The sequence below is a fragment of the Tupaia chinensis genome, unplaced genomic scaffold (genome assembly GCF_000334495.1).
Source record: "Tupaia chinensis unplaced genomic scaffold, TupChi_1.0 Scaffold000561_1, whole genome shotgun sequence".
Lineage (NCBI taxonomy): Eukaryota > Metazoa > Chordata > Mammalia > Scandentia > Tupaiidae > Tupaia > Tupaia belangeri.
This window is the reverse complement of record NW_006160074.1, coordinates 4,136,202-4,146,741: the sequence shown is the minus strand read 5'-3', so window position 1 is coordinate 4,146,741 and position 10,540 is coordinate 4,136,202. Positions and strand designations below refer to the sequence as shown.

Genomic DNA, 10,540 nt, shown 5'->3' with positions numbered 1-10,540 from the left:
GACTACGTGGGAGTCCAGCGACATAGCCATTACGCTAACTGCTGGTCCTGCTGTCTCACTTTCTCTCCCTCTCTCACTCTGTCCCTTTGTGGTCAAATTTTAAAATAAATAAATAAAGTTAAATTAAAAATAATTCTTAAAAAAATTTTAAAATAACAATAATTGAATAAATAAGATAATTTTAAAAAAAGGAATGAGTTTATTTAACTTTATTTATTTATTTTAATTTCATAAGAGAGGGACAGAGAGAGAGAGCGAGAGAGAGAGAGAGAGAGAGAGAGGAAAAGTGAGAAAGCAAGCTACCAGGTCTGGGAATCAAAGCGTGGTTGGCCATGTGGGAATCCAGCACCCTTAACCACCATGCCACCTGCTGGCCTCAAGAAAAAATTTTGAGAGACCTTTTTGCTATGGGGTGCATGTGCTTGTCAGAGAGACAGGAAAGCAAGAAATCACCCCCCTGGGGGGGATGGGCATGCCTCAGTCCCTTCTCCATTTTCCTTTCGGGATTTTGGGCATACATGCACGCACACCCAGCATGAGTTTTAAGCCATTGGGTTGGAGACTTGAACCATAGTCAACTACGTGGGAGTTAAGTGACAGAACCATTACACCATCTGCTAGCCCCACTTAAAATTTTTATGAAGAGGTTTCTGCCTTAGGGCAAATGCACTTGCAGAGAAGAGAGACAGACAGACAGGGTGAGAGGGAAAGTGAGAAGTCGCCCCCCCCCGCCCCCATAATCAAGCCACAATCCATTCTCCTCCCAGGATCTTGGGCACGTATGCACAAGTACCCGCTGTGGTTTTCAGGTCACCGTATCCAAGGCTCACACCGCGGTTGGCCGTGTGAGAGTCCAGCGATGTAACCACTGTGCCATCTGCTGTCGTGGGAGCAGCAGATGGGTGATTTTTCACTTTCCCTCTCACTGCGTCTGTCTCTTCCTGGCTCTCCCCAGCTAGTGCACGCACCCTAAGACAACCCCCCCAAGAAAAAAGTAAGGAAAGAAAATTAAGGTCAATAGTGAAAAGACCAGGCACACAGTTGTTCCTCAGTGCCTTAGTCTGGTCTGGGTTCCCCAAAAACAGACCCTGAGGTGAGGATTTGGATGCAAGTCTTTATTTTGGAAATAATCCCAAGAAGCAGGGTGAGGGAGTGGGGAAGTGAGACACGAAGGGAGGAAAGAAAAGAAAGTACAGACGAGAGTAGATTTTTGGGTCACCAGGTAATATGGTGGTTAAAATGTTGGATCCCACGTGGCCAACTCCACAGTTCGAGTCCCAAACCTGATGTCTTGAAAAACAGATGGGGGGTGGGGGGGCGGTGGCAGCAGGTGGGGCGGCGGTGGCAGGCGGGGGTCTCTCTCTCTCTCTCTCTCTCTCCCCCTCTCTGGTCAAATTAAAATAAATAAATAAAGTTAAATAAAATAATTATTTTTTTAAATTTAACTTCGTTTATTTAATTGTTTTTATTTTGACCAGAGATGAAGAGAGAGCGAGAGAAAGAGAGAGAAGGAAAGTGAGAAAGCAAGTGACCATGCCTGGTACTTGAACTGCTGTTGGACATGTGGGAGTCCAGCGCACTTAACCACCATGTCATCTGCTGGCCCCATAAATAAAATAATTCTTAAAAAAAAAAAAAAAAAAGAAAGAAAGAAAGAAAAAGGAAAAGACAGGGTGTGTGTGCATGTGTTCCAAAATCCTGAGAAGAGAATGGAGGAAAAGTGATTGCAGTATGGCTGTCCTCCAGGGGGGGATTTCTCTCTCTCTGTCACTCTCTCTGTCTCTCTCCCCTCTCTCTCTGTCTCTTTCTGGCAAGTGCACACACCCTATGGCAAAAATCTCACGAAAAAAGAAAAGAAAAATAAGTTGGTTTTTATATGGAAAACACACAATTCTGTCGGAGTCCCTAACACTGGAACTTGCTTTGGAATTGGGGATGGGAATGTCCCATGGAGGTGACCAGAGAGCTGGGGTATTTATCCACTAACACTGGAGCCTCACTGTGAGGGTTGCTCTGCGGTGCCAACTCTCCAGCACTCCAGGTCTGCCCCAAAGTTCTGCAGCCCAGAGCGCTGTCAGCTGAGAGCAGGGACGTGTGGGCAGGCTTAGGAGCTGCCTGCAGGTGGCTTCTAGGTAGACCTGTTTTGAGTGGGGCAGACAGCACTAGCTACACTGATTAAAATGATCACAGTAGTGGGACCAGCAGATGGCGGAATGGTTACATCACTGGACTCTAGGGCCAACCGAGGTTCAAGTTCAAGACCCGCGGGGCATGTGCACGTGCGTGTATGACCAAGATCCCTAGAGGAGAATAGAGAAGGGACTGTGGTGTGGCCGTCCCCCAGGGGTGATTTCTCACCTCTGTCTCTCTACTGACCACTATAGAGAGAGATATAGTGGTGGGGCCAGCAGGTGCTGGACTCCCACATGGCCAACCACAGTGTGAATCCCAGACCCAGCGACTTGAAACTCACAGCCAGCCGTGCACATGTGTGCCCAAAATCCCAGGGGGAGAATGGAGAAGGGATTGCAGCATGACCATCCCTCCTGGCGGGAGGGGGCATGATTTCTCACTTTCCCTCTGCCTCTCTACAGTGAGTGTACACGCCCTATAGCAAAAACCTAAAAATAAATAATAAAATAATTGCAGTGGGACAGCCAGTGGCCTGGTGGCTAAGAGAGCTGGAGCCTATAAGGCTGAGCATGGCAGTTGGAGTCCCGGACCCAGCAGTCTGTGAAACCCCTTGGACACATATGCATGGCTGCCTGAAATCCCAGAAGGCGGGAGTAATGGAGAAAGAATTGTGATGTCAACTATGGGCGGGGTGCTTTCTTGCTTACCCTTTCTCTGCCTCTCTCCAGCAAAAGTATGTGACTTCTAACAAATTAAAAAATGAATAAATAGGGGCTGGCAGTTGGCAGGTGGTTAAGGATCCTGGACTTTCACAAGGCCAACTGCAGTTTGAGTCCCAGACCTGGTGGCTTGCTTTCTCACTTTCCTTCTCTCTCTCTCTCTCTCGCTCTGTCCCTCCCTGTTAAAATTAGATAAATACATAAAGGTAAATAAAAAAGAATAAATTAAATTATTGTGGAGAAGGGCCAAGTGGTGGCACAGCAGTAACACGGCTGGTGCCACGTGGTGAAGGTCCCAGGTTCGTGCCCTGGGACCTGTCTGAGCGTGCTGAAATGCGTGAGCACCCTATGATCCACACTGGCTGAGAAAGGGAGCGGATCTCTGCAAAGACCCTGTGGGGGGTACTATCTCTCTGTCTCTCTCTCATGGAAGTAGTAAATAAAAACAAAACAAAAAAATTTAAACAATTTATTGTGGTAGTCTGCTTCCATGGCACAGCATTCATGTACTGCTAAAAGAGAAGCTTGATCCAACTTGGTGACTGAAGTTCGAATCCCTGGCCCGGTCAGCCTGAAGCATGCAGGATCCAGTGGACTGGAGGAAAGGGACTGCATCATCACCCGACCCTGCAGAGACCGCTCCTCGCTCTCTCATGCACACACATGCTCTATCATGAATAAAGAAAAGAACTGGGGGCAGCAGGTGGCATAGTGGTTGTGGTGCTAGACTCCTACACAGGCAACTGGGGTTTGAGTCCTGGACCCAGCGGCTTCAAACTCACACTGTGTGTGTGCCCAAGATCCCGCGAGGAGGATGGAGAAGGAATTGAGGCATGGCCATCCCCATTTTGGGGGTGATTTCTTACTTTCTCTGTGTCTCTAAGGGGTGCACACACCCTACAGTAAAAATCTCTAAAAGAGCTGTGGTTGCGTGGTAAACCACAAGCTCACCTAGGCTCTTTTCTACCATCACCTGGCCCTCAGGGCTCTTTTCTTTCTTTCTTCTTGTAAGTTTGTTCGTTTGTTTGTTTATTTTAATTTTACCAGAGAGGGACAGAGTGATAGAGAGAAGAAGTGAGAAACCAAGCCGCCAGGTCCGAGACTTGAATCACAGTTGGCCATGTGGGAGTCCAGTGCCCTTAACCACCATGCCACCTGCCGGCCCCAGGGCTCTTTTCTACTGCCATCTTTGTCCCACTTTCCATTTGGGGCACCCCTCATCCTCCACCCCAGTCTGCCCTGCAGACCCTACCAACAAACTCAAGGCGTTTTTTTCCCTCCATATTCTTATCCCAGCGACTTCCTCCTCCTGTCAGTCCCCTGAAGCAAACCATGGGGTCACCTGCAATCACTGATTTCCCCGGCAGAGAGGCTGAGAGCTCTTCAGTGAACTCAGGGAGCCTGAGCCAGACCCTAGGGGGGGTGTAATTGTTCTGCCTCCTCCCCTCCCTCCCCCTGTCTATTGGATCACACCTTCAAGAGGGCAGTCTCCCTTCTAGTTCAGAGGTGCCCTAAGAAGGGCTGTGGCTGCCACAGTCAGCTTCTCACCTTCCCCAGACCTCCTAGCACATCCCTGCGTGGTAAACCCCCACCCTCACCCTGCTGCCTGCCTCCTCCAGGTCTGTGGCCAGGCTTTCAAGCTGCTGAAGGAGACCGTTGTGATCACACAAGGGCTAGACAGATGCTGAATCCTATATCCCCAGATATCCCATTATCCAGCCTGAAATGCTTCCATCACCCTTTTCTAGTAAGGCACATATTCATTCATTCATTCATTCATTTCATCATTCACTTAACACCCTGAAGAGAGTGTTAACAAGCCAATCATCATTGGGACCAGAAGGTGGCATAGTGGTTAAGGTGCTGGACACTCCCACATGGCAGATCACAGTTCGAGTCCTGGACCTGGTGGCTTGCTTTCTCATTTCCCCTCTTTCTCTTTCTCTCTATGTATCTCTCTCTGTCAAATTAAAAATAAATGAATGAATAAAAAAAAAGCCAATCATCATTAACAGGTATTAGGTGAAGGGGGTCAGGTAAAATCTGAGAGTTCCAGAAGGAAAGCGCCACAGGACAGGGGTTTCACAGAGGCCAGACCTCTCAGGACTGCAGGGCAGGTCTGCAGCAGGGCTAGGCCAGGAGCCCAGGCCTTCACCCAGAGGGCGGCTGAGAGTAAGGGTCAGCGTCTGCCAGAGCCGGGCAGCAGCTCCTCCACAGCTGCATGGGACAGACCAGCAGCCAGACGACAGCAATCTCAGCTCTAGTCTTGGGGTCAAAGCAAGGGCCTGTGGTGGCGAAAAGCCCCATCGGACTCCGGGTACCCTGGGCAGGCCTCAGAGTCCTCCTCCAAACAGACGCCCTCCAGCCTGCAGCTGCTCTCAACCCCGCCCCCTCTCCCAACCTGCCACGCAGAAAACTGGGTTCCTCCCCATCCACCCCGGGGGCGCACTCCCGCTGCTGCCTGGACTTCGCCTTCACTTCCCTTATAACCGGACTGTGCCCATTTTCAAACTGGGAGAAGGGAAGACGAATTAGGTCGTTTTAGCTCTTCATCTGTCCTCTTCCCTCCAGTCCCCTTCCCTGGGGCCACTCAGCCAGGACACCTGTCCCGGTCAAAACCTCACCCGCGACTGTACTTGCAACCCAAAGGCTGGTTCAGTCTCTGTCCTGCCCTGGCCCTCTCTGCCCCGTCCAGGGAGAAAGCTGCTCTGTAGAGGGCCCTGGGCTACCCCCAGTTCGGCTCGGGGCCTCAGTTTCCCCACTTGGGCCTCAGTTTCCACCTCTGCTAACTTGGATTCACGATACCTGCTCTCTAGACTTGGAGGATGCAGCTCAAAGGAGGTCATAGATGAGGAAGGGGCCGCAGCTCGGCGCAGGCTCCGTGCGGCGCCCCTCGGCCGGCTGCTCGGCTCCCCCTCCTCGCGCGCCCCTCCCTCTCCCTCCTGCTCCCCTGCTTTCCCCCTCTCCGCCTCTCCACCGCCTCCCCGTTCGCTCGGCTCCCTCTTTTGCTGGGCTCCCCTTTCCCTCACGCCTCCCCGCGCTCGGTCCCAGGTCCCCAGGGTCCCAGGGTCCGCAGCGCGGGCGGTCAGTGCGCAGCCCCGGAGCCCGAGCCCGAGCCCGAGCCCGGAGCCGGATCGCGGGCTCCGACCGAATCCGCCCGCCCGCCGCCCCGACCAGGTGAGGCCAGCTCGGGGGATCCAAGGCTTCCCCTTGATAGGAAGGGGGCGGTGAAGGCGCGGGGAACTGGGTCCCTTTTCCTTGAAAGGGGAACCTGGGAGCTTGCTCTGGAAGGAGGCTCCAGGGCTTTCACCCCGCAGGGATGGATGGAGGGGAGGTCTGGGGGAGAGAGGTTCCGGGTACCCCTTTCTGGGGGATTTTTTCTTTCATTCTTTTCTTTCAGGAGAAAGGATTCATCGACTTCTTTTGTGAAAGTGGGACTTACCTTACTGGGAGGATGGGGGGCTTTCAAGGTAGGTGGGGAGGAGGCTCCGGAGGGGGCGGGCTGGAGGGAAGGGTTAACTGGGGAGTGGGGGCTCTGCTGGAGCGGGGGCTCTGGTATCCCCAAGCCTCACACTGCTGCACCCCCACTGATCCCGGAGCTCTGGGTCGGCCCAGCTTTGTGTCTGTCCCATTTTCTCTCTTTGAAGAGGACCATTTGGAGCCCCACCTGGACAGAGCCAGGAACAGCCATTTCCTTCCCTGGAGCTGTGACGCCCACCCTGCACCCTCCCACCTCCAGCTGCTCGGGGAGGGATGCGGACCGGCGTCTGGGCCATGGGCAGTGGTGGGTGAAATGGAGCCCGAGTCCTGGGCACACAGGAAGACCCTGGCATTGGTGGGGTGCCCGGCCTCAGCAGTGGGAGTGCTGGGTGTGTGGGGGGCAGGTGCTCCTGGGGCAGGTGCTGGCAGGCAGCAGGCTCAAGGGACAGCTGAGCGGTCCCACGCCCCAGAAGACAAAGCAACAGCCCCCCCCCCCACGTTGTTTTTCATTGGTTTTGCTTGCTTTCTCCTTCCCCTGGACCCCAGCACTTCCTCTTCTTGTCTCCTCTTTTAGAGTTGCATAAAGGGAAACTGAGGCAGGGAACAGGTTGGCTGCAGATACCTGTGTCTAGGAGGCAAGGGTGGTGGAGGGAGGGCACACTGAATTCGGAGTAAAACGCCTCAGTTCAAGGCTTGCCTCAGTGCTCCCTGGGTTACTTTGGGTCAAATTGCACGCCTCTTTTAAAGAATTCTTCTATTTTAATTTTATGTATTTTTAAAAAAATAATTGTTTTATTTAACTTTATTTATTTTAATTTGATCAAAGAGGGAGTGAGAGGGAAAATGAGAAAGCAAGCCGCCAGGTCTGGGACTCTTAACCATGGTCAGCCATGTGGGAGTCCAACACCCTTAACCGCCACAACACCTGCCGGCCCCATATTACTATGTGTTTAATCCGACGAGAGAGAGAGAGAGAGAGAGAGAGAGAGAGAGAGAGAGCGAGCTGCTGGGTCTAGGACTCTAACCACACCACCTGCTGGCCTCACTACCTCCCTTCCTTGGGCCTCTCTGTTGGGCCAGGTGTGTCCAAAAGAGCTTTACAAACGAGAGTGCAGTGAACACGTCTGAGGTGCACTCTTCACCTTCCCTCCCCCTGCCCTGACCCAGGGCACCTCTGTGAGAATGAAGACTCCCCCTCCTCTGGAAGGAGACCATTCTGCTGGGCTAGTGACTTGGGTTCTGCATTATGAGACTTAGAAGACATGCACGGCATGCTTTGCCCAGGTCCCTGCCCCCCAACCGCTGGGCAAGTGGAATGTGGGCTGGATTCCAGCTCCCACCCACCCTCAGGGGAACATCCCTGTGCAGGATGCCTCTGGCTTCTGCACCTGTACCACTGTGCTTGGCAGCCTTTCTCAGCAGGCTCCTGGAGGGGTCGCCAAGAGGCAAGAGGCACAAAGCTGCACACACTCCCAGGGTACTTTCTAGAGAAGCCCACATCCCAGGCTGTCCCAGCTTCTTTCCTTCCTTTGTTGTCTTCACTTCAGGGCACCTGGCTATTCAGACACCAAGGCCTATGCCCTGCTAGGAAGCACGATGGAGTCCCACCATCATCCCACCTCTGGGCTGGGCAGCAGCTTCACCAAGTTTGCAGCAGGCATCACAGGTCCTAAGCCCTTAGGTCAAGATCATAGCACTCAGGACCAGCAGATGGCCTAGCAGTTACGTCACTGGACTCCCACGAGGCTGAACCGTGGTTCGAGTCCTGGACCTGGCAGCTTGAAACTCATGCTAGATGTGTGCGCATTCATGCCCAAGATCCCGGGAAGAGAATGGAGGCGAAGGGATTGTGGCATGGCCATCCCTCTTGGGGGTGATTTCTCACTTTCCCTCTCTTTATCTCTCCGGCAAGTGCACGTGCCCCGCTTTCCCCCGCGTTGTGTCTCCCCCTTTCCCTGGCAAGTACACATACCTTAAGGCAAAAAACTCTTTTTTTTTTTTTTTGGAGAGGTTTTTGCTATAGGGTGCATGTGCTTGCCAGAGAGACAAAAAGCGAGAAATCACCCCCCAGGGGGATAGCCTCCCTGCAATCTCATCTCCTCCATGGATCTTGGGCACACACACACACACACACACACGCCCGGCATGAGTTTAAGCCACCAGGTCCGGGACTCGAACCGTGGTCGACCACATGGGAGTCCAGCAACATAGCTATTATACCAACTGCTGGTCCCAGAGCAAAAAACTCTTTAAAAAAAAAAGTATGCTCTCCTCAGGGCTAGGAACAGAAGCCTCTGCACCCAGGCAGCACTACCATTGACCAACCATGTCCACACCTGCTCCCTCGGGGCATCCTTCAGCAAGCTTGGGAGGCAGGTCCTTCCCACAGACATGGAATCTAAGTTTTCACAGCGTGCATGTAAATGGGAGAGCCAGGACCCGAGTCCAGTGCAGCTGCACGCCTTCTCCACTCCACCACTCCAGAGGAACCAAACGGCCAACTTCATATTCTTGCCAAAGCCCTGCTGCAACTGTTCCTCTCCCTCTGTCCCCAGCAGCCCCTGGCTTGCTCCCTCCCCTCCCTCGGGGACCAGCCCCCCAAGCAGAGATTTCATAAGGAAGGGAGCCCAACTGTTCTCACAGGCCAACTCCGCTGGCCTCATCTGTGTAGGAAGGACCCCAGGAATGCAGGGACCCAGTGTGCCAGCTGGCCCTGAAGTGGGTCAGAGCCCAGGAAAAGGGTCCTGGGGAGCAGTTATTTCCCTCCCTGCCCAAATGGGGGCTTAAAGAGTAACCCCGATGGAGAAGAGCATCACAGAGAGCTTGTGCCTGCCTGGGGATGGGCGGAGGGTCTTGGCATAGCCCCAGGTGAATGCAGCTAGCTGGAGGCTCAGAGTCACTCCCACACCCCGTTACCACGGCCCCTGGGTGCAGAGGGGGAAGGGAAAAGGTCAGTTCAGCAAGTAGGGCTCCTTCAACCTCATTGTTTCTTTCTACTTGTCCGTGGTACATGTGTGCATATTTTCAATGGACAAAGGGTTTACAGTGTTTACAAAAAAAAAAAAAAGGCTGGCCCATCACTAGCCTAATCCAGCGGTACTCTAACATGGTCCCTAGACCAGCAGCGGTGTCACTTGGGAACTTGTTAGAAATGTGATCTCTTGGGACCAGCAGATGGTGTAATGGTTACATGGCTGGACTCCCACGTAGTTGACCACAGTTCAAGGCCTGGGCCTGGCAGCTTAATACTCACATCAGGCACATGTGTATGTGTGCCCAAAATCCCTGGAGAAGGGATCGCCCTGTGGCCATCCCCTCAGGGAGTGATTTATCGCTTTCTCTCTCTGACAAGCAGGCTATAGCAAAAAATCTCTTTTTTAAAAAAGTAATCTCTCAGTGGCCAGGAGGTGGCAAAGTGGTTAAGGTGGTGGACCCCACATGGCTGTGTGGTTGAGTCTGGGCTGGTGGTGTGTCCAAAATCCCAAGAGGGGAGTGAGGAAGAAGGGACTGTGGTGTGCCAGCCTTCCTAGGCTGTGATTCCTCACTTTCCCTCTCTGTCTCTGACTCTTACTCTGGTACATACCCTATACCAAACTGAAAAAAAGAAGAAGTAAATTCTCGGGCCCCATGCCATACCTACTGAAAAAAACCTGGGTAGAGCTCAACTCTGTTTTAATAAGCCCTCCAGGTGACACCAAGGCTCGCTAATGACAGAAGGAAGGCGTGGCCTGCCTGCACCTGGGCCTAGGAAACCGAGACCTAAGAGTGGGTCACCGGAATGGCAGGGGCGAGAACCGGTGTCTCCCAGTCCCGGGGGGCTGGACATTTGGAGGTCGCCCCAACTCTTCTCCTTCCTCGGTCTCCGCCCCTAGGTGCCATGCTGCTGCTCCTGCTGAGCCTGCTGGGCCCCGCGGCCTGCTGGGCGCTTGGCCCGGCCCCGGGCTCGGGGTCTTCGGAGCTGCGCTCTGCCTTCTCGGCGGCACGCACCACCCCGCTGGAGGGCACGTCAGAGATGGCGGTGACCTTCGACAAGGTATACGTGAACATCGGAGGCGACTTCGACGCGGCCACGGGCCAGTTTCGCTGCCGCGTGCCGGGCGCCTACTTCTTCTCCTTCACGGCCGGCAAGGCCCCGCATAAGAGCCTGTCGGTGATGCTGGTGCGCAACCGCGACGAGGTGCAGGCGCTGGCCTTCGACGAGCAGCGGC

The 10,540-nt window shown here is 53.5% G+C and overlaps 1 protein-coding gene across 1 annotated transcript in view; it reads left to right on the top strand.

Moving 5' to 3' along the window:
- The first annotated feature begins 5,982 nt into the window (after nucleotides 1-5,982).
- Nucleotides 5,983-10,540, top strand: part of C1QTNF4 (C1q and TNF related 4) — a 6,086-nt gene continuing 1,528 nt past the window's right edge. The window contains exons 1-3 of the mRNA XM_006157850.1: nucleotides 5,983-6,029; nucleotides 6,253-6,322; nucleotides 10,205-10,538. Of these exons, the coding sequence (XP_006157912.1) occupies nucleotides 6,307-6,322; nucleotides 10,205-10,538 (350 nt within the window). The 5' untranslated portion in view covers nucleotides 5,983-6,029; nucleotides 6,253-6,306. The remainder of the gene's footprint in view (nucleotides 6,030-6,252; nucleotides 6,323-10,204; nucleotides 10,539-10,540) is intronic.